This window comes from Diachasmimorpha longicaudata, chromosome 11 (genome assembly GCF_034640455.1).
Source record: "Diachasmimorpha longicaudata isolate KC_UGA_2023 chromosome 11, iyDiaLong2, whole genome shotgun sequence".
Classification (NCBI taxonomy): domain Eukaryota; kingdom Metazoa; phylum Arthropoda; class Insecta; order Hymenoptera; family Braconidae; genus Diachasmimorpha; species Diachasmimorpha longicaudata.
Window position 1 is genome coordinate 6,837,645 of NC_087235.1, and position 23,742 is coordinate 6,861,386.

The 23,742-nt window shown below is 40.4% G+C and overlaps 2 protein-coding genes across 3 annotated transcripts; both read right to left on the reverse strand.

The window, feature by feature from the left end:
* Nucleotides 1-118: 118 nt before the first annotated feature.
* LOC135167432 (protein GPR107) lies at nt 119-4,744 on the reverse strand. 2 transcript variants are annotated; one of them, XM_064130616.1, is made up of 10 exons: nt 4,502-4,744; nt 4,285-4,395; nt 3,844-4,007; nt 3,622-3,770; nt 2,525-2,733; nt 2,297-2,430; nt 1,950-2,217; nt 1,584-1,856; nt 1,315-1,484; nt 119-1,178 (listed from the first exon to the last, which is right to left on the reverse strand). In XM_064130616.1, exons 1-10 carry the CDS (start codon nt 4,592-4,594, stop codon nt 1,028-1,030), a joined length of 1,722 nt encoding a protein of 573 aa, XP_063986686.1. In that variant the 5' UTR covers nt 4,595-4,744; the 3' UTR covers nt 119-1,027. The 2 variants fall into 2 exon arrangements, with proteins under 2 accessions (XP_063986686.1, XP_063986685.1); XM_064130615.1 differs by having other exon boundaries at nt 119-1,190.
* A 419-nt stretch (nt 4,745-5,163) lies between these two features.
* LOC135167436 (syntaxin-17) lies at nt 5,164-8,081 on the reverse strand. The gene is made up of 7 exons (XM_064130625.1): nt 7,795-8,081; nt 7,326-7,521; nt 6,678-6,883; nt 6,396-6,612; nt 5,670-6,280; nt 5,495-5,600; nt 5,164-5,419 (listed from the first exon to the last, which is right to left on the reverse strand). The coding sequence occupies exons 1-5, from the start codon at nt 7,921-7,923 to the stop codon at nt 6,141-6,143; spliced, it is 888 nt and encodes a 295-aa protein (XP_063986695.1). The 5' UTR covers nt 7,924-8,081; the 3' UTR covers nt 5,164-5,419; nt 5,495-5,600; nt 5,670-6,140.
* Between the last annotated feature and the right edge of the window lie 15,661 nt (nt 8,082-23,742).

Sequence of the window (23,742 nt, forward strand, 5' to 3'; positions counted from 1 at the left end):
TGATGAATTGTCAGATATGAATTTTTCAATACAAATACTTGGGGAACGAAATGTAAGAAAGGATTGTGCAGGTGTCATGGGAATCATGAACCTCCTCGGAACGATACTGAAACGGAAATTTCATAAAAATATCATTTATTTGTTCATCATTCATTTTTTCACAGTCCGCATTTCATTTCGCTCATACCTCATAGTTACATACCACAGTTATGTACTTCAATAAACAAGTTCGAAAGAGCCAGATATCCTGCTAAAATACTTGCTCTCCTCCATTCCCAGATAATATCTCAATAAGACGTGTGCACGAATCATAATTAGAAAATATGCTACCATTAGACAGTTGTGGGTATTACATTTATTATTAAATTTATTATGATAATTCGCATTGACTCACGCAGTGTTCTATACCGTAAAGAAAAATTATTTCCAACTGTAATAACACGGAATACATTCGCAGTTTGAAAACCAACTGAATGTGATTTGGTTTTCTTATAAGAATTGGGTAGAGGGCATGGTCATGGGTCCCTAAACGCAACACTCGTAGTTATTTACCCACTTTAAACACACAATATCTTAGCTGATTCTCGTTATCACAATTATACAAACTCCTAGGGTACAAAAAAAATCGGGTCGAAAACTCTAGTAAGTTTCTTGTTGTTGATTCTTAATGCGCCACTAAATTAAAATATATTGACGAACAATTTATTGGAAATGTAACTCTAAATGCCTACTGAAACATTCTCAATCTACATTTGTTTTTATTCTTTAGTGCTGGACACTACAGGCAGAAAGAAATGATAAAGATAATTATAAGGAAATTATTACGACAAACGGCCTGCCACTTTGTCGTTGTAAAATATCGCCCAAATAAAATGGAAAACACTAAGGGGGCACTTGAGTTTTCACATCAGAGTGGTCCCCAGTGACTAAATTCAGTTCAAGGGTCTGATATCATTCACGAAAACTTCTAACACTTTGTATAAATTTTCTATTTTTCTAAGTGAGTCTTTTTTTATTAATTTGAGGTTCAGTCATACTCGTGCGAAGCCTCGCGTTTATTTATAAGGCTATCTCGTTCTTCATCGTTGACACTGACTTCTGTTGTTGTTGGTCTAACGATTTTCGTTGCTCTGGAAACCTTACCGAGACCCTCGGTAAACCCACTGGCCCCTGACACACTGGAAAAAAGCCTAACGTCGTAAGATTAGAGTAATAAAATTAATATAAAATAATGATGAGAGAAATAAACCAGGGCATAAAGGAAATTATGAGGGGATCAATGAGAAGATTTTTTTGTTTTTCTTTGTTACGTACACAACGTCCATTTCATCATCGTCTTCATTGGCTGCCAGATCGTCGTTAACTGTGAAGTATGGATTGGCTGATGCTGGTCGAAATTTGTAGCCAGTTAAGACAAAGAAAATGTACGTCGCCATTTCACGGAACATCTCGTCGAGCCATTCGTACTGGAAAGGTACTGTCATCTGTAAATAATTTAATTTCAGGGGAAAACGTGAACATAGAATTCACTTATCTGGGAAAAAAAATGTCATTAGGTTTCGAGTCAAGAAGCAGAAAGAGACCTTCAATAAGTACACGATGATCCGAGTGAAGTAGATATAGCAGACAATCATAATATAAAAGTGTCTGAATAATTTGAGCTTTTGTAGATTGATAGCGGCTTTGCCATCGGTATTTGCTGACTCTTGGAGATGTTTTATGCTCCACGCAACTGGGAATAGAATAGCACCACAGCAGAGTAGATCAACGAGGATGAATACGTCACGCCACGTTTTGTGTTCCACATCTCCCTCTTCGCTTTCCTCAATTATAATTTCAGCAACATTAGCCAGAACCTACAATGATTACCAATGATCATGAAACCCATTTTTCTCTGCTAATGAAAGCAGAATTGAATTTTCAAAATGATTAAATTCCAACGGATTTACTTGAAGTGGTATCACAATCATGAAAATTTTCTTATCCTTATCCGCCAGGATGTGTTTGATAAAGTCCCATCCAGTGCCCACAAGCACAATCGTAATGAAAAGAACAGCTCCTTTCAGTAAATGCGTAATATAATAGAGAATAGCCCAAGCTGCCACGTGTTCCCCTTTTGTTTGTATGAAGTGGAAGTTTATTCCATGGAATAGCAATGAGAGAGATTTCAGAAAAACGAGAACGGCCATGAGATAGTGAATTTTGAAAACGGGATGCCTAGAAATAATAGAAAATTAATTTATTCAGTACAAATATAGACCTTGAAGACCTTAGATTCTCTGAATATGACACATACTTGCTCTCTTTCAAAATAAATACCCAGAAGACCCCAGAGACAAAGAATAGGAGTGACATCATGAAATAAAGCGACGGAAGTGGCATTTCTCCAGCGCTTAAGAAATTCCTCCTATTTTTCGCCACTATCCTCATCTGTGAATCATAAAATGTCACATGAGTAATCATTGAGGATACGTTAAAGCCCAAACCATTAAACAAATGAGGACAAAATTCTGATAATTCTCACCGTAAAATCAATCGAGACACGAGTATCATAATTATAGTTGGGACAACTGTGGAGGAAGAGATTGTATCTACCCTCTTCCTCCTCATTTGCCACAAACATCGCAAAACTCGTGTTGAAGTATTTCTCACCCTTGACAGTTTCAGTTGTTATAGGAATGTTTATTTTAGAACAGATCTGATTCTGTATGTCTCTCCCATCCATGTCGATGTCTGCAATAATTATATAATACCATCATTATAAATTATTGTTGGCAAGAATGAAGGGGAATCCGCGTGAATTTATCATCACACATTCAATCTTGACTGTGAAATTGCATGATAATTTGTTCTCGTCTTCATTCTTCTAATAATATCAGTGAGGACATGCGTGAATTATTTTGGAACACAGGTTTGTTCCCATTCATTCCTGTCTTGAGTTCATTCAGTTGCATAATACTATGATTTAGAGTTGTAATTTGTGAATAAGCAAAAGAAATCTGTATATTATGTCTAAAAATGAATGGAAGAAAATTCATCCAGTTGTGAAGGTAAAAACAAAAAATAAATAAATAGTTCAGTACTAGAGCTATTATTCCACATTGTGATTCCATTGGACATCATCTGCGTCCACCTGTTGGCTCGCGTTGTGCACAGTGTCCGATAATTTTCTATTAATATTTAACGGATGATAAACGCAAGAATACAGCAATTTCAAGCATTCGTGTTAAATGCACATGGCGTACGCAATGTTACTATTATTAGCTGAGCATAACGGTAGCATCTGTTACATCAAGTGCAATGCACTTTTCACGCTTATTTCCTCCATTCTGTTCGTATATCAACAACCCACGCACAAGAAGTTGGAACAATTCGGGGTTTAATTTATGGAGTTGGAGAAATTTTGAACATTTTTGGCAATTCATAGGTAATTCGTTGGAGCTATTTATGCCCCACATTTTTGCCAGCTAACTTCGGGCGCTGGGTGGTTGCCAAACACGAGTATCTTCTTTGAAGACATAATTTCTAGCGTAACCTTTTCTATTGCAAGTAAAGTGTCAAGCAAATCTAGTCTAATTGAAGAAATTCCGGAATTATTTATGGGGATTTTTTTTGACTCACCATGAGGTGCTGTGTCACGTTTTCTACGAGGAAACAGAGCAGTATCACTGAATCCAGATGAAGTTCTTTTAGTCCTGAAATTTCGTATTTCATCTGGATCACTCGAGATGTGTAACGATCGCACATTGTGACTGCAATTCACCAGCAATCTGGAATAAACATACCAGTTACGATAGTCATTAACAATTTATTAATAGCTCATCCGTGGGATCAGATGCTCACAATTTATTTTTGAAATCCATCGTAAAATAAATCACCGAACTATCATCCTTAGAGTCTAGATCAGCCTTGGGGCTGGTGACACCCTGCAGTAGGCATTTCTCTTGATGGCTGTCTAAATACGGATTCATTGCGTCACTTCTGGTCCTGTCCAAGCTAAAGCCATACTGGAGAAATAAAATTATTGTTATGATCCATTAAAATTAAAGGAAATCAAGCATTGGATGGTGCTAGTGTTGGATCGCACGCCACCTTACATCGATCGTCCGATTTTAATGGACTTTAATTGACAGGATCATCTAAATGTCAATTGAGGAAATATATGGCACATTGAGTGATTGAAATAGCGATCGAAACAGGTGGCTATTGCGTCTCTGGCACATCGTCAACTAATTGATTTTTTCCCCAACAATGACCGATGATCAAAATGGGAATGTAACTCACAATTGAGTTTTCCTTGAATGGCGTGACTTTGAAATTCGTTAGATTGACTGTCAGAATGCCTCCCTGATAAAATCCAAATGTTGTTAAAGCGATATAGCGTCTCGTGTCACCCTGGAAATTTATAAAAAAAATATACGAAATTCTCAAAAGATAGATCAATAAGCAAATGTTTGGAAATTTTTGTCCAAGGGTGGTTACTGAGGTAAATGCAACTGACCCGTATTTCAAGTTTGTGAATTCTTGCGGTGACCGTCGTGATGGTCCCGAGGATGAGAAGGACCCAGAGGAGTCCCATTACTCTTGCACTCATTGTTAATGTCCTTTTAAAATATTTATATTGCTGGAAATACGCGGCTAGGAACACTGGTATGTCACATTACAGGTCTTTTATTTAAGACCAATAACAGGAGGTGAGACAACATTGACATTCAGATCATCGATGCTCGTGTGGATAGATGAGGTGAAACTGACTGACACGTCTTGCGAAACATGTGAACATGAGGAATGGAGAGGAAAATGGAACGACCACAATATACTTGGCCGGCGGGGGGTTGAAAACGGAAAAAATAACTATTGTACATGATTGTTCATCATAAGTACATCATTGTACATGTATTGATTTTGTATGTAGCTGTGTGGATAATTAATAATTATCATTTCAATTTTACCTATGGTGTTGATCGGAAAAAGAATAAAAAATCAACTTGTTCATGGGACTGGACCTAGTTTTGTAGGAAATCGTTTGTCGATTGGCAATATAAAGGTTCATTCGTTTGTATATACTCTAATTATATACATTAATCAGTTTTTGCATTTGCAATCCCCCGCCTGCTAAGGTAATGGAATGTGGACATTCGGGGAAGGTCAGTCATCTATCAATTTGAGTCAATATCATTTTTTTATTTTCTTCGTACATAATGATTATTAATTTAATTCCTGAATGGAAACTACTGAATATATTATTTAAAGAAAAATATTTATTCCAGAGAAAATAACAACAATGGAGCGTTGAAAGTTTTTTTAAAGAATCAACTAATTTGAGAGGTGATGAGAGTTTACTTCTACATTTATTCGTTGTTTCTAAGTGTTATTTCGCTTCAGGGCCTTCATTTCTTGATGATAATCCTCCCACCACCTAAAAAATAACGACACACGAATTGTTATGGTTTTTTTATGGGAGATTAATGATGAGATTCATTCATTTACGTACTCTGGGCTACGGAGATGATTCCATCGCCAGACCAGGGCAACAAAAGTGAGTACAACAAATGGTTTTCCAACGACCGTCGTAATCGAAGGCATTTTGAGCGATGCACCTATAAATAATTTGCCACGTTTGATCTACTATAATAATTTTTATTGAAATAACTAAAAAAAATGTTCACCTTTTAATCGATCAGCTGATTTCACCGAGAGAAATCAAGAAATGTTCACCAGAAAAATTCCAAGGAGGTTAGGTATTTTGTGTCGTCGTTGGAATAGCGAAACTAAATGGAATTGAACCAGTATTACAATGCGGAGAGAGCCTCCTAGGTGGTGTCAGGTTCGTTTCTTGTGGCAGGGCGACCGTCGACTTCTGCCACAGCACCCGCCAACATTTGAGATGGGGAAAAATGAATGTTTTGATAGAATTTATATGGAACTTTATTTTTTAAGCTACTAAGCGTTTCAATTTTACAGTATGTCATCCGTATTAAAATATCATGTTATTGATCACAGAGATGTCGATAGTTCCAGGCTTGTGTTCTCGCTTATTGTTCATCGATTGAAAACACTGAAAGCGTGCCAACAATTTTTGAAAAAGGCTAAAGAATATCACACAACGTATAGTTGTGTGGCTGAGGTTTCCTCAAATGTCACAACCCTGCTCTTGATCGGTTGAAGTTGCCCCGCAAGAGAGGGGTCCTCGATCTCGTGGGCTTTAGTTCAGTTTCATCTGCAGCTGTATTGAGATTCTCCATATGTTTTTTCTTTAGCATCGTGGCTCCTGTGAATCCTGTAATGAGAGTAAGAAGAAGAAGTTTTTCAAAGAAGGGCGAGGAATTGGTAAATGTAATAATTCTATAGTTACTTATAAGTGACTAATAACGTAGGGATGAGGATGAAATTACCTAAAATTCCACCACCAACAGCCGCAACACCGCCAAGTTTCAATCCAGCAAATAAACCAACCGGTCCAGCTATGCAGGTACCCAACAGTGCACCCGCGATAGGGTAAGCAGCAGCTTTATATTTTGCTGCCCTTTGGAGGAAACTGGTCCCATCCCTGACGTTCTCCTCAGCCTCAACAACGTCATCTTCTATGATGTCGACTTGCTCCCGTTGATCCTGAATTATTCACACAATTGCATCATCTAGATGGTTTTGAAAAGAATCTTAATGAAGACCCTCACCCTAATTAATTGGTCGAAATCTATGAACAACTTCTTTAATTCGTACAATTCACCCTGCAGGTCATTCCAGGCATGAAGACAGGCCTCCTGTCTCTTCAACTTTTCTGTCTCCATCTGAAAATGGAGGAAAGCCTCGTCATGGTGAGTCTCCGGACTATCTGGATTAAGGTCAGGAACAAGAACGCTCGCAGGTTCAAATTTCATATCTATAAATATTATGAATTTACTTTTAGTTAAATAAATGTGGTTATACATGATTGAAAACATTTTACAACATTCCTCATCGATGTTAAGTTACGAATTGTCGCGTCATTGTTGCATGGTTTTTTTAGTGAATAAAAATTCTAGAACATCGCAAGAAATATGAAAGGAATATTGGTACTAACTCTTTAAGATTTTGTAAAATCGCTGGAATGAAAAAAAACAGTTAAATATTTTCGACATTTTCAGAACACCCGGATGGCCGAGATAGATCGAGGCCAAAATAAAATTAACAACATTCTCAGATCTTCTACAAATATTGTAAACATTGACATGGTCTTGCTTTTAATTACAGAAATTCTGAGAAATCTCGACATTCAATTTGGCCTTAATCTGCCTAGGCCATATCACATAGCCATAACTGTATCAGACAAAAATAATAAATACCTAGGTACTCTTGAATAGCGATGATCGTGTTTTGCCTGGACTTAGCAGTAAGTTTATCAAATTTATCTATGTCACTGTGTTCTACTTGACTCCTCAGTACATCCATTTCGTACAGCAGTTGCTCCAACTGTTTGACTAATCGTGATGCGTTAATTTGCTCGTGTTGTAGTTTCTCCCAATCACGGAGTCTCTCATACTTGATTGAAAAATGACCACAAAACAAAAATCATTCATTTTTTATTCGTAGGACAGGCCACACTACGGATTCAATAATTTTCTAACCGGTTAACAGGAGAGTGAACTTCAGACCAATAAAATTATTAATAAAATCGTAGGAAAAAGCTGCGAAATCTAGGGTTAGGTTGATCGCGAAATAAAAGTCGTGACGTTTAATGACAAAATCAAAAAATCATTTTACTGAACCAAGGCATTCAAATAGCTAAACTACTTGCACATTCTTATAACTCACTCGTTTAAGATTATCTTTGTGTCTTCGCAGGAGATCCAGGTGATACGGAATTGCCACCTCATTAAATTTACTAATAGGTATCTCCAGTTTTCGAATTGAATGCTTCATTGATTTCCTCTCACTCGCCATTGGGATGAAATTTATTTATAAACTTTTTATGCGCTGTTATGATACACTTCTATCTTGTTGCTGTTGAGCAATGTCTTTCTGAATTTACTTTACCCTATCGGTTCATTACCTCACGTATCAACAGCACAATTCAAAGTGATGTTTCTCCTTAACACGATATTGGAGAATTGTAATTTACGCATTGTTGATGTTATCCGTATAAATTTTATTGGCATACGAAAAATTTTACTGGAGAGGGTAATAATTATGAAGTTTTTCGACTCAGTGCCGGCATCTGGAGATCATTCGTGATACTTATTCACTGCGAAATTCAATTAGAGCACTCGGTGAATGCAGAATTAGTGATTTATTACAGCCTTAACTCCCATAAGTATTGGAATCCAATTTCAGAATGTGTCTAGATCCTTTCTCCCTGGAGGAAGCGAAGGAGGAGTCCTTGAACGAATGAGAACTCGTGAAAGAATTGAACAGGACTGTCACGTTACCGACAGACACTTGGACAGTTTCAATTAATTTCGTAAATGAACTTTCAATTCCGACGCTTTTTCTGCAGCAGTGAGACTCCATTAAACCCATCTGCGACTCATTTGAATTGTCTCGATTAAAAGTTCTAAATTGTTCAACTTTATTTATTGGCCTGTTTCTCGAAGACTGCCATAGATGTCGCTACTTGGTCAATTTTCAACTGCACTCCATTCGGCTGCGTTCCAGTAATCTGGATCAATGGAGAGGCAGACATTACTTTCGTCTGGCTGTGAATCTACCTTCGGAGTGCTACAGAACGAAATTCATAAAGGCCATCTCCTGGTTGATATCGCCTTTGGACGCAGAACATCGTACAACTCCAGGTACTTGTTCTTTAAATGATTTTTAACATATTTATAATGTTTCATGATATAAACATCATTAAACATTATTATTTCTCTCATTAAAATTGTACAGCTAAAATTTTGATATTTTTTTTGTTGGAAAAGTGTTATTTTTCTCAATCGAAGACAAACAGAAATTAATTTTAACGATAAAAGTGTTTATTCATCTCTAAATGAAGGTGGAATTACAAAAAATCAGAATTTAAATGAACAGCATTTTTTATTTGCCCGTCAGCTAAAAAAAAATTTGCCTCCTTTTTTTGGTAATGAAAAACCGATTGCGACCAAATAGGCTCTCAGCTGTTCGTGACGTGTAATCGAGTCTTCCCTTCCGCATAGTTTGCCCTCCTCCCATTAACTTACCTACCCATTCTATCCCCCTTCCCTTCTCCACCCTTCCTCTCTCCCTCTGCCTAACTTTTTACTCCGCCATATCCGGCGGGCCATTTTCGCATGACCTTTTATTTGAGGCGGCATCCAAATCACCGCAGGCTACTCTGATATTCGGCCTTTGACCTTTGTAATGGTCCCAGCGATAGAAACTCTTTGATGCTATCCACCTCCTTCGCTCCAGCAGATTTCATTTTTATATCTCCGATTTCCTTGACGATGAATTAATAACGAAACAGCCAGAGATCCTGTTGAACTGTCAAATTATATTTATCTGCCCACGAATAAGTTGAAACATCATAGTTGAAGAGAGAATCAGCGAATTCATGGAAACTCCAACGATTAGGGCGCCCCCATTCAGAAGTAGAAATTCCGCAGGGAAATAAAAAAAAACCCTGGAAACCGTTATAACAAGTGGATGAGACCGCGAATAATCCGACTGAAGTGTAAGCGGTCTGCGGTGAGAGAGATCAGAGAGTGTAACGGACACGGCCTTCCTCACCCTTTTCCTCTCCATGAAACGAGGGCAATCCTATTCGTCTGTGCATGTCAGGGACCGTTGAAACATACCGTCGTGAAACAGTAAAAACATGACGCAAAGGTCGGACGTCACTCGTCAGTGGTTAAAGGTACATAACGTTTCAGACCACATGAGCGAATGAAGAAAATTACGGAAAAGAGAGGTAAATTCCCATTCACCGATCCAGACTCGATCAAAAGTTCTCCTCAAAACCCATCAGCGATAATGGAAGGAATGAATGTGAATTAATCTAGAATGTCTTTATAACTGTGCACACGATTGTACCCTTAAATTGGGAAGTTCAGTTGAGAAGTTGACGGGTGGGGTTGGGGTGAGGGGTGGAGATCGTATGGTAAAGTCAAGTGAATTCGATTACGCTCTCGATGGAGTCGAACGAGACGCTTAGGTGCGTATACATACACAGTGCTTTGGAACTTCTTGTCGAAATTAAGGAGTGGGGGCAGGGGATGTTGAGTCAAAGTGAATTGCGTATACCAATATGGCGTTGGATGAGCCAGGGGGGAAAGGGATGTGAGAGGGTGGGAGTGGAGAACACCAATAGAGACAGTCCCAGACGCGCCCAGTGATTATTAATTATGTCTTTGCCATCCCTCACCACCATATGTCGGCAGTTGGTTTGAAATCCTACATGATTTCTCTGCAGAGACACTGCCACGTATTTACCTGAAATCTCAATGTAACGGTTTCCCTTTGACGGAGTCCCTCAGGGGGAAGGGGGTTTATTTGGTTGTGCAGGGGAGAAGATCTCCCTGGAGGTCATTCAATGAATATATTTTTTCGCTGGGAGTATAAAAATATCGACCTTGGTATTGATACGAACTGGATATGCTAATGAATAATCGATCAACATTATGGCAACTCTAGGGTCACTTGCCGATTACGAAATTCAATGGGCAATGGTTATCACCAGACTTTCTAATTTTCTCTCACTTTAGAATAATAGTAAATAGCAGATGGTGTCATCGAATTCTCCAGCGTCTTTGTAACACGCAACCTGCATCGCGACAGTGTCGTAAAAGTTTCTTTCTGTGAAATAAAATAGGAGAAAAAAACCAAAAACCAGGGAGCGCGCGGTGGAGGGGAGTGGTGAGGACGGGAGGAAGCAACGGTTGGATTTGAAATTATTTTCAGACAAAACTTTTATCCAATATTCGGCATGTAGCATCTGCTGGCAGAGTGGCGACAATGTCGACGAGTCGTTTGTACGAATTTCGGGTACAACTGCGTAGATGCCAATTTCCAAGTACATTTGAGGTACGGTGTATTTAATTACGTGTAATTGAATTTCACGAGTCTAATGAGTTTATCACAAATGTACATTTCATCGGTGATATATTGTACACTCAATGATTACAGTACACAGTACGTTATAACTCATGTCAGGAGCAAAGATTGAAGTGATAAAAAAAAAGAATATTCTCCGCAAGGCAAAACATTCTTCCATTCATCTTTATGGTTTTTTGTGATCTTGGGCTGGAACGAGGTGTCGATGCCATACTGAGGTGGTGACGAGAGGGTGAGTGATGAAATAACTCTCTTGAATCCAAGTTGTCCTTATATCTTTTATTTATTTATTTTTTTTTATAAATCAAGCCGCATGTCCTGACGATCCGCGCCCGCTGAAGCTCGTAAAGGACGGATGGCAGGAGAAAGCGAAGTACGAGGTGAAAAGGGCGAGAGGGCGATAGAGGGAGAGGGGGGAGGGGCGGGAAGGGGAGATAGAGAGAGAGAGAGGGGTAGGTGGAAAGGCCCAGATAAGCGCGGATACAAGCCCGCCGTAAAACGCGGCCAAGAAATAAAAAGCTCGTTCCTGGAGCTCCTCGGGTGCGCACAGGATCGTTTCGCAATGGGGGATTACTTCTTCCTACATTTCTCATCCCCACTGACATAAAGAAATGGAAGGGGGTTAAAAAAAAAGATGCACTTCACACGCATTATACTTTTCTTACGCTCATATTTTTTCCCTCGGAGCTCAATGCAGTGGAAAATCGATATGAGAAAGAATCGAATGGAGGTGGAAGAATGTGGGAAAAATATTGAAGATGAGGGGAAGTTGATGTAGAGAGAGAGGGTGATAGTCAATGTATGGAAAATAGTTGGGGGTGAAATAATTTTTACGAAATTAGAAGAATTTTTTTTTGTTGCTCCAGCTGGACGGACAGTTCTATTCGCCAGCTTTCGGCCGTAAAATTACCGAGAGTTTTCCTCACCCCCTCTTCCCCCACCTTTGAAACTATTTCTCTCAACCAGCACATGTACCAATGAAACCCATACACAGAATGGTTTCATGGCGTTGCATTTAGCAGACTGTAAACTACGACTCTATACCAAAGTTTTTATAGTTTCAGGGGAGACGGTTGATGCGGGAGGAGGTGAGGGAGGTGAGGGGTTGCGGGAGAAGGTAGAATCGGGGGAGGGTGTCGTGTGGGTGATCGTAAATAATTTTTTTATCGCCAATGGGCTTGTAACGCACGTATGAGTACTGAGAAATAAAATGAAGTTGCGAAAAACAAGGCTCCGGGAAAAGAACATAAGGAACGGGCAGAAGTAATTAACTGTTTGTTGACTTGTACAACAATTACAGTTGACGAATTGTCTTGGAATTTCGGTAGCTGGGGAATAGGTACGAGGAATAGGTGTTTGGTGGAAACGTAAATAAACATTAACTTAATGTCATACAAGTAGAAATAAATTTTTCTAGGAAAATTTAATTTCCACAGTCAGGTATTTTCGGTTTTCCATTTGTGGTATCAGATAATTATTGAAAGTCTTGACAAGTAGAACAACGCGTACAACAGTCGTAACTCAATGTAACTCAAGTATTATGATCGAGTAATAAACTCTCATATTTATATGACCATCCACTATTCTCAGGATTTACCCCCTAAAGCCCAGAACTTACCATAATCATAAGTACCCCCCAAAATATTCTGTACGTGAAAGCAATCCGTATATCCATCGCACGATACCATAATATCTCTTATACTAAATGGTTCAAAGCCAGCGATCCAGCATCCTGAGACTAGGCGAGCCATGTTTAAACCGACATAGGACGTTATCGTTACTTCGAGGGCTGTAGGGTTACCTCTCACTGGCATTGCTCGGGCCATTATGCTTCTAGCAGTTATAAATATTGGTTTGGGCGTATCATGAATATGCATTTGAGCGAAGAGGTAAAGACGCTGGGGGTGAGGGGTGAAATGATGCGGTGGAGGTAGAACAGTGGAGGGTTTGTGAGCATAATCCGTGCTTTCCGCCCCCCGGTCAACTCACCACCCCCTCGAGTTAAGGGTATAATATCGTCTGGCACGAGCGACTAAACTCAAGTACATTGGGCCCTTTTCTAGTTTTCCCTCTCGTGTGGCCCTCATACTACGCAATAGGAAAATTAGGGAGTTGAGTTTTTAAAAAGTTTATTCGTCGCTGATTCGGGCGGAGAATTCCGGGGGATGGTGGAGCATGGGCAAGGGGGTGAAGGGCAGATGAGTCTGGGTTTACTGAGTGCTCTTCGCTTGTGGTTTTCAATCAATAGTGGAGATAAAATGTGTCCCGGGGAAGCGTTAAGTGTACTTGCCATTATTACCGGCAAAGTCCAATACGTTTTCGTATTAAGTGATACGATAAACGGAGCAAAGTGGAGGCTCGAAGGTTGGAAGCCTCGAAATTAATTCCGGGGAAGAACACCCGCTGAGTATCGTGTCTCTCTCAGTCTCTCTCATCGTACTATCAGTGTCTCTGGCTTCGGCAAACACTGGTGGAGGTGCACTTCCACGTTGGAGGTGGAAATTTGCGGTTGGAAACGAGTTCAATCAGCCGGTGAATTTCATAAATACAAAAATGAATGCATGAGTTTGGTTTAACCGGTAGTTTTAAAACGGTACATTATTTCAATCTGAAAATGTGGTGAGGGAGGTGAAACGAGTAGTAATGGCCGAATGACTTTTCTTGGACTGCGCGGGGGACAAACTGTGTTTATCAGGGGAGAGAGAAAGAGAGCAGCCATTAATCCACCAGTTGAAACGTGTGCTGGCAACAAAAATCGCCGACATCTGTCACATACTCTGGGCCTCTCCTCGCTTTTACCCCCTTCCACCCCTCCGGCCCCTTGGTCCAGTCATTGCGAGACGGCTTTTTAAATAAAAGTGCAGGTCGTCCATTTTTTTTTATATCCCCAGCAGGCGTTGACCAATTCTTTTTTTATAACCAACAATTTGTTTCTGGTGAAACAACCGAAAATAGATCTCGATGTGGAGAAAAATGAGATGAAGGAAATTGTCAGGTCATTTGAACATATGGAATGTGAAATATGTGAGATAAAGGCTATATGGAAACGATAGAAATATTATAGCTCAATTCCATAGCACTGAAGTGATTAAACGTACTGTCTCTGACGGTGGTTATTGATTTCGATACCATTGATTCACTCTTATTTTTAACTTCAAATCAGACAGACAGTCTCGAGCATATGTTTTCAAATTATTTAAATTCTAAAAATAACTGATACAAAAAATGCTATCGAACTTGATTTCACCCAGATGATGGGGTGGTATAGCTTTTTTAAAGGTTCTCTAAAAATAAATCTGCATATGACAGGTAAAAATGGATTATCGATCTACTTCTCGTCTGTGATTTTATGAAATTTGAATCAAAGTGCATCTGAAGATTCGAGCTATTTTTAAATTGGGCAGAAATAATTAGCGCTAAAACAAATAATTTTTTTGGCCGATGGTATTCCCCCCCCCCTCGCGCCGCTTAAGTAAATAATAGATTCTCCAATAAATTTCTTTTCACGTGTGGAAACGTGCTTTCAACCGCGCCGGTAAAAAAAAAATCGTGGAACGAGTTTTCCACTGGAGTCCAGTAGAGATAGCCGAGAGGGACTTAAATAATCAATCGAGCAAGAGCCTCTGGCCAGAAGTTGAAAGTCGATAGGGTTGACTCCGAGTATTTGCCGACCTTCCTTACAACCCCACTAGTTTCAATCGTTCTCATCTCCTTTTCGTTGATTTTTTTTTGTTCGTTTGGCACACCGTCAGAAGGGTTGTCGTTAAAAAGACCCGTCAAAGCGAATCTCCGGCTTTCTACCCGAGGGTACGGCCATCCTTCTAATTTTCATACGTATACCAAAGCCAATATTGGAATTTTTATAAATTCAAGCCGGGAATCCCAACCCTTCCCCAGTTTTTTTCTCGCCAACAAAAACTATCTCCTCTAAGGTTTCAGCCCTGTAAGCGAGTTAATTATACGGTGCGCGGGTTAATTGGAAAACGTGCTTCTCGGATTGTCGCTATGGAAATGAGATGGAGAGGCAAACCACCAGTGCAGACTACCCTTTTCCTCCAGACGGTACCTTCGAGTATACACCTCACCCAACCTTCTATTTTTCAGTTGTAAATTTTCACAAATCTTATAAAAATCTGCCACTTCTCCTCGCTGTTTTGCGTACCCTCGATCGATGTGGAAACTTCGTTGTCTCCGTCCAACGGCGGAGTCTTAGTCATGACAAATGGGCAGTCTGGGACAAGTGGTGGAGTGGTATGCATGTACCAGGGTTGATAAGACACTTAAAGAGGGAGGGAATGACGTATTTTTACGAAAAGTTACCATATTCATAACAAAAAATATTGTAAACCGGTGATATCGATGTTCCGAAAGATTTACGAAAACTTGTTATTTAGGACTCTCGTTTGATCAATTACAATTAATCAAATTTCATCCGTCAGAGCTATTCCACTGGGCAAATATTTGAGATTCACTATGGGGTATGAGAAGTACCAGGGGAAGGACATTAATCGATTGGAATTCCCGTAAATCCGTTAAAATCGTCTATGGGAATGGAAAACGATTTCACCGATTGTTTGTATCCGATCCACTATCACATCCCTCTTTCCCTGCTCCATCCCTGGCACTCCGTTTTCAACCCATCACAGTTGGGTACATACGTAGATGGCGTTGAGGTATAATTTCAGAGTGGACACGAGAGTGGAAAAGGGAGCAGTCGGGCGTTACAGCAGTTAGCAATTTCCATTTATTTATGCAGCTTGTAAATACGTATACAACTGAAACTGAAGGGGCGACAGGGGGAGAGGGGGAGGTGTGGCGTTTGTTATCGAAACCATGTCGATGCGTGCATCCACAGTGAGCGCAGTATACGATGCAAAAGGTATCTCCTTCCACACTCCCCCGTACCAACACAATAGTTCTCTCGCTGGCTCCTGCACCCTTCACCCTTCTCCAGGAACTTTGGATTTATCTCGATGGTGGCAAGGGGGTGAGGTCACAGGGAGCGATCTATACCGTGTAAATAATTTTTCTTCCCCAAACAATTTTCATTTACCTTTTGATACGGTTCTTACGCAAGCAGTGCAATTACTCTAATCACAAGACTCGTTAAGATATTTATTACAACCCCCTGGCTTCTGGTAGGAAGATGTTTCCTTTAAGAGGATAGCAAAGTAGAGCTTTTCCAAGGCTGTCCATGATCCATGACACGAGCGGCCGTTTATCCCGGAGTCCATGCAGACACTAGATGTTTTTTTTTGTCCTTCTCTGGCAGTCCCCATGGCCCATCCCAGCCAGAAATATTCCAGCAGACAGGGCCTCCAAACAGCTTACCGGATCATCCGATAATCCCATTATCCTTACTCTACTCTTGCCTACAGTCTCTCTATTTTTGAGGGGGTGGCAGGGGGAGTCGTAATGCTCAGTGCGACGTGTTTCCATGGGGCCAAGTCCCATGGCTACCTAGTGTCCGCTAAACGTCGCGTGAATTCATGGTAATTCGTTAGATAAGGAGACAGGATGAGCGATTTGAGTGAAGGAAAACATGACAAGGTATATAGGCAGTTCTCAGGATTTTTATGTTCATTATTAACTGCTGGCACTGTCGCACGGTGATTTTTTTTTTTTAATTAGGGGAAGTTTCCTTGCGGAGAAGAGAAATATCACTCGTTTGGCAATAACGCTCCGCAGATTGCGAGCAATTATCTTTTCTCACGAACGTGAAATAACGGAGGTTTCGTGACAAAGGGAGGAAATTTTTTTCCTTTATTTTGTGGAGAGATTACTGTGAGTTTAGAAGAATATTGAGTTGTGTTTGCATTTGTAGCAGTGCTGGTATTAATATGAATATTCTGGTGGGTTTACGAGGTGATATTGGTGTACATCGGAGACGCCGGAGCATAGCCGAGCCAGAAATTCACACCCTTGACTTTGACTCGAAGGAGGGGGTGGAGTTGGAGCAAGATTGTGGGTGATACGCCAGAGGGTCACAAATCGTATTGCACTCAGTGCCTGCACAATAATTCTTAGACGTGGGCGGAACGCCATGGAATGTACTATGATAATGGGTTTGGCTGGAGACTCCAGGGGTGCAGAGAAAAACGTTCCTCTTGCAGTTAAAATTTCTCAATTCCAAGACACTATCGTGCAATAGCAAGTAACCAGAGCTTTTGTTATTATTTAAAGGTGAAATCTGTTAAAATCTTGTGAAAACCTGGAGTTGATCGGTGTCGGTAGATTCCTAGATCGTAATGGTAATCATTGTTATCGGTCTCCGATGGAATTGAACGGTCTAATTTTACATCATGACCTCGGTGCAGTGATATATGGGTCAAAGAGCCGGATGAATAGTTATAATATGTATAAATTATATATGTCGGACGCGTTGTATCGCTTCCTTTCCTTGCTCCTTCCTGTCAGGGCCCAGAGGAAGGTGGTGTGTGCGTGTGTGAGCGGAGTTTTTGGTATAAAATATCGTTGGTGAACGGTACATGAGAGTTTCTCGAATAACGGCACGCTCAGCCATACCATTCCCGGTCTATGGATTATTTATTACGCTCATTGTGCTTCGATAATAAATTATCTCACTATTTACAGAAGAATACCGAAGTTGGTTCAGAGGGTGGTGTGCGGTTGAAATGGTTATCAGTCCAGTGATGGAAAAAAATATTATTCTTTACAATTCTCATTATGATGGTTATTATTAATTTTAGAGTGGAAATTGGAATGGGATTTGCATAGAGTGAATTTCAGGAGTTTCCCTTGAACAACCGGAGGGCGAGGATTATAACCCGACACCTGGGAATCCTACGAGGCGAGGGACTGTATGATATCACAGCTCTCGGAAAGTTGTTTGACACCTCAACTGTTCACTTGCTCTGTTCTAACGGCAGAGGGAATCTCATGTGGCTCAATGATGATATACCAAAGTGGAAATTCAAATCGGAACAGAATGAGAGATCGACAATAGTTGATAAGTGTTTGGGATTAGATCATGATGAGCTGTAGGATATTTTTCATCAAATTCAAATACTTTCGTCATTTTATCAGGTCGTAATCCAGGAGTCCAATCAATCAAAAAATATTGATCGGTATTGGATCGAAAAACGATTTAGACTGGGGCAAACGGGGGAAAATTTTCAGGCGAGTTGGTGATCTGGAGAAATTCTTGAGATTGGAAGAACCTCACTCTATAAGGGCTTACCGGTACTTCGTATTGTCAGCTCTGTCATCTAGAGAAATAAAAGGTATATAAGAGGATGAAAAAAGAATAGGGGAGGAAAAGAAAAGGGATAAAACTGCGGAAAGGAGAAACGAAGGTATCATAAAAAAAGATTCCGTCAAAAGTTGGAACCCGCGGACTTTTTCTTTACGTGACGAAGCGTTTTGCACGAAGTTTTATGGGAGGCTCACGTACCTGCACTCCGGGCCTCGTGCCAAGGGCATAAAGCACCACCGCTGCAACATCCTTAGGATCCGGGGCTGGCATTTCTTCGACGAGATTCACCATTGGTGTGTCTTTTACCATTTCAGTTTTTACGAGATCCGGACTTATACTCTGCAAACGAGGGGATTTATTATCAATTTTTTAATCTTCGGAAAAGATTTCTTCGCAGAGTTCCCTGATACGCGGAATAATTACGTTAAGGCAACTGGTACTTCGGCGATGGTTAACTATCCTGAAAAGAACTTTCATGAAGGGCCTGGGTGTGCCAGGTAAATTATTAAAAAATTCTCACAGGGCAATTTCGGGAGGACCCCGGAATTGCCCTTGTCAGGATCTACTGGAGAAAAGTGTATCAACAAATCCAATAAATGAACTTATAGAACAGACTTATCGGTAAGGCGACTAATGTTGGCATTCGTGACCACCCCAACGTTATTCACCATTCTGTCAATACCATTGAATTTCCATTCGATCGGTTGAAATTTTTAGATAAATCATCTTTCTGATCGATGTCACAGTGCGGTCCCATAAAATACACCGACATTTTCACCGTTAGAAAACTGTTACGATATATCCACCCACGATTCCGTCCAGTCTGAATGTCAAAGCCAACCACATTTATTTTGTCAGTGATTTAGACATGGCTGGTCCAATTTCAGAGGCAGCTTCCGTTGCAAGAGCAGTTTTTCTTAACAGACGATTAATATTTCATAAAAAAATCAAAGGATGCGGCTTTTCTCCGCTAATATACGAGAGTTTGCAGGCTAAATGACTCCAAAGCAGATCTTTCCACTGCTAGATCTCGCTGGTAATTTTTTTGCGGCATAAAAAATTTTTCTCTCCATTTTTTCAAATTTTATATGAAGAAAATCCTCATTTTTTTCCTCGTTCGTGTACGCTACACGTGACAGCGGATGTCACCGGGTTTCACGAGGTATCTTAGATGTTCCTCAGACGAAGAGTGTCTCCGGAACGAGTAACAAGAACTCGACAAGGGAATATTTCGATATCTCTGTAAATCTGAGGGAGTGGAGAGGAAGGAGGAGAGAGAAAAAAATACATAAATGTGTGGCAGGAAGCCTTGGCGACGTATGCGGCTACGAGGATGCCCTCTGCACTGGCATTAAAACTTTTCAGACAGGCTCGATGTTACCGTCAACTCGAGGCCTCCTGTAGAGTGGAGATACCCGTATATTACGTAATATTTTCACGTGCATTACTATGTACACATTTCTAACATAATGACTTTCATCTGAATGTAAATACCCGTCTGGCTGTTTCAATACTATCCCCAATTTGCTCGGTTAGAAAGTTCCACAAACTTCAGCTTTTTTTAGACTAATTAAAAATCCCAAGTACAAGCTTTGTACACATACAATATTTGGCCGTGCTGTAGGATTTATGTGGTGGTACACGATAGATTGTATCTCAGCATTACCGCTTTATTTAATTTACCAAATAATAAACATCCCATCTTATCGTGTCTAATCTCTCTCCAGTGATCAAACCTAGGACATTGTCAGACAGGATGATCTATATCTTCCTGGGGATAACCACACTCACGTGGGGGTCAAACTTCAGTTATGAACACAAGATTTAATGAAAATCGCGGATGATGGAGCCTTGGATCACGATATTTTTAGATTATTTTTCTCCTCGTCGTTTTTCTTCTATCATGGATTATTTTTTTTTTGTTGAAACAATTGTGCATGTCGGCTCGGTCAATCTCTTTTTCCTCCCAACTAGCCTCACGAAAATAACGCCGTGATTTATGACCGCCGGGCTCCCCTGGTTTCTTATGAGCGAAGAGTAAAGCCGACCATGGAGCTTACAGTTGATCCATTTCACCCCCCCCCCCGTCCCCGACCCACCCGTTACACCCTGACGCCATGGACTTAACTTGATTCAAACGAACCGTTACGTGATCCCATACAAACATAACATTCTTTATACCCTTAATTTTTACTTCTATTTTCAAGGTAAATAATCACAAGCTACAAAATATGAAATAACCAAAATATATTTGGCCATTTCTTTATCTTGAGTAGGGGAATTTTCCTGAAAAATATCGTCGACTTAACGATCCCTGAAATATAAATTTTTTTATGTACCTCATTTTTTGTGATCTTCAACGACGTCAGGACGATAAACGCACAATGGACTTTATTGTCACGTCGTGGTTTCCGATAAAGTATCCTTAGAGCACGGTTAATGATTGCCGCGGGGCTGATGAGATAGAAAGAAGAGAGGAAAAATGTTGTGAATTGCCAGCATCACGGAAACAATCACGTCCTTCCTCAATTGCTATGAGAAAAAAAAATGTCTCGTCAAGTCTCTCTCGCCCCTCCCCTTCTCTCATCTTCTCAATTTTATTCGGAATTTTATTTATATTCTATGGAGAGAGAATAGTTCAGCAAAAATTGTCAGAATTTTTTTTCAAGTGCAATTTGGAATTGAATTAATGACTCACGGTTGTAGGAACGAGATCCCTAAAATTTCCTGTGTGTGTGTGTGTGTAAAAGGATTATAAATCGCTCAGAATCAATAAAATAAATTATTCATAGTAGATTCAACAAAAAAATAAAAGAATGAAAGATAAGCCCACGAATGAAACCCTTTTCTCTTCAACCGTAGGTTGTATGCTCAACCCCTGGGAAATCATTTTCATTTAAGATCGAGTCCCGTAGTACAAGCGTCGAAAGTAGAACCAACGAATACGACTCAGAGGGTGGGGGAGGAAAAAACTTAAAAAATAAGGAAAAGGCGACAGAGAGAAGAATAAAAGGAGGATCTACCCAAGAAGGCATCGAATAAATTATTTCACTCTGACGGAGACCTCCACCAGCCACCCCTTACTCTTTTGCATCAACCGATGAAGGGAGTGAGGGTAAAGAAGACGAAGAGGAAGGCGGTTCGCATGGTAATTCCCGTCTCTCTGCGCAAATCTTGGAATTGTCTTCCTTAAAAGGTAAAATAAATCGACGTAGAAAGGAAAAGGAATTACGTATTGAGCGATGAGAGAACCAACGAGATCTCCATTCGATCGGAAACGATTAGCGAAATTACCATTGCTTTCATTCGATATTTTCACGAAAGAAAAAACCGACGATGGAGAGAGACAGTGGAGGAGAGTGAGGTTTGTTCATGGCAAACCATTTTCAAATCAATACAATTTCTTCAACAATCATTTTCTCTTGCTTTCCTTCTCATTCGTTTCCCTCGTCTAATGAGGTATTTTCTCGCAATTCTCATCGCCGAGTACACGGACAAGAAAGTCAGAGAATTTTCACCAGCAAATTTCGGGATAAAACACCGGAAGTTTGACTCTTTACCCCTTATTTTTCGTCCCGTTCACGTGCATTTTCTCTAGTTTTCTCTCCTTGTATCTTCATTATGGAAAAACCATTCCCCTAGCAACCACGTCGAGCCCTTTTGCCATGACTAGGAAGTTATCTTTAACGAAAACTAATCGAAGGCCCCGACGTGGAAGCCTCTCATCCGGATGCTATTCTATTGACTTCGCAAAGTTTAGATTGCTATGCGGTTAAGATTGCAAACCCCCTTTCCCCAGTGTAGGTATATAAGATTCAACCGTCTATATCGTATGTACATCCGGGCACAGTAACGCAACATCAGGGACTTGAGTCTGCTCATCTCTTCCGTTACTACTTAATTATTAAACGAAATGTCGTTTTTTTTTCTGTCCCCGTAGCTTCCTCCCCTTGGCTTTCACCCCGATTCACCCTTCGTTTTCTCAACGGGGATATTGTGAAAGGGATGGTTGTTGCCGGCATCGAGGAGCGGGGGGAAAAATAATGTTGGTACTAATAAAGTAGATAAACGGGAGTTTCATCGAGGGGGTGGGCGGCAAGGGCTTGAGAAGAAACAAAGGTAAAACTGTGCTCGTTATGCTACGCGGGTAATAATGTCAGACGTAACACGGTACATAGAGCGATAATATTGCGTGTTACCTGAGACAAAATCAGGGGAGGGAGATGAAAGAGGTATGACGTTGGGAGGGGGATGAATGCAGGTACACGCAGTGGTAACTAACGGTCGGGGGGGGGGGGAGAGCTTGAGAGTCGGATGCTGGAGTACAGTATGAACAAGTGAGCGGTTGGTACGTTGTGACACGCGATAAATGCCGTTATGCTGACGGCAAGCCCGCTTGCTCGTAATGCCGAGTTAAGTGCTCACTGGTCGTCGTTAACGAACCAACCCTCACCCTCTTTCACCCCGTTCACCCACCCACTGGCGACCTATCCAACCGCCTCAACCCATCAACAACGTGTGCCATTGGCTTTTCTTTCCACCTTTATGTACCTGTTATGATTTCACCCTCACATTTTTTTTTTGTCATTTGACATTTTCAATTCAAGCCACTCTACCCCGAGGGGGTTTATGATCGACCCGGTACATACCTCCGGTCATTTTCATGAAACATCGTAAAGAGTGAGTAATGGGTAGGGGGCGGGGGAGGGGGATAATAAAATGAGTGAATTAAAAGTGAAACTCAAATTATTTTCGGTGAAATAGAAATTATTTTGGATTAAGTCGCTGTTTCACGGGGGCGGAGGGGGAGGGATGGGTGGGGGAGACTTTTAATGGTTTTAATTATTATATCGGCACTCGTATATACTCCTGTATACGGGTGTTTTCAACAATTATGAATGGGAGGAAAGGGGAGGGCACTTGAGCGCAATCACGTTCGAGTTTCATTGTTTACCGTTCCAAACAATCCCTACCCACGACGAATAATTAATGTTGCCGGTGCACATACTACACCACGTGCGATTAGCATTATTAATGCGGAAAACCCGAGCAGTAGATATGCCAAATTTTCAAATCGTCATTTGTGATATTGCAGTAATTCATGGGATTGATATTTTATAGAGTTTTCATATTTTTCGGTACATCTTTGGTGAAATTTCAACAAATTTGGATAGAGAGGAATGAGTTCCTCGGAAAATTCAACTGAAATTTCAATTTTTTGTATTGTTGACCCTCTGAATTGTTTTTATAATTAAGTTCTATATAGATTGGGATTGTAAAATTCCATAGAGATTTCAGAAGAATAATACCCTCCAAAGAAATCAATCCTTTTCCCCTCTTTCGTGAGTTTTATACCCCTCCACCATTCGATTGTCAGAATCCTCTCCATATTTCAATTTATCAATCACCCTTTGCTTGGCGGCTGTCACTTAGTTTCATTTTCCAGAATGGCGTTTCCAAATGTTCTTCCCGAGTGGATAAAATAAAAAATTTTCTCGTTTACTTCTGGGAATTTTGAA

Excerpts from the sequence above, each read along its gene's own strand:
- LOC135167436 (XM_064130625.1), bottom strand. The coding sequence starts at position 7,923 with ATGGCGAGTGAGAGGAAATCAATGAAGCATTCAATTCGAAAACTGGAG. Across the intron at positions 6,884-7,325 it reads CGCTATTCAAGAGTACCTAG|ATATGAAATTTGAACCTGCG; the intron begins GTATTTATTATT and ends TAATATTTATAG. Across the intron at positions 6,281-6,395 it reads TGTTGGTGGTGGAATTTTAG|GATTCACAGGAGCCACGATG; the intron begins GTAATTTCATCC and ends CTCTCATTACAG.
- LOC135167432 (XM_064130615.1), bottom strand. The coding sequence starts at position 4,594 with ATGAGTGCAAGAGTAATGGGACTCCTCTGGGTCCTTCTCATCCTCGGG. Across the intron at positions 4,396-4,501 it reads TTCACAAACTTGAAATACGG|GGTGACACGAGACGCTATAT; the intron begins GTCAGTTGCATT and ends ATAAATTTCCAG. Across the intron at positions 1,485-1,583 it reads TCATCGTGTACTTATTGAAG|ATGACAGTACCTTTCCAGTA; the intron begins GTCTCTTTCTGC and ends AATTATTTACAG.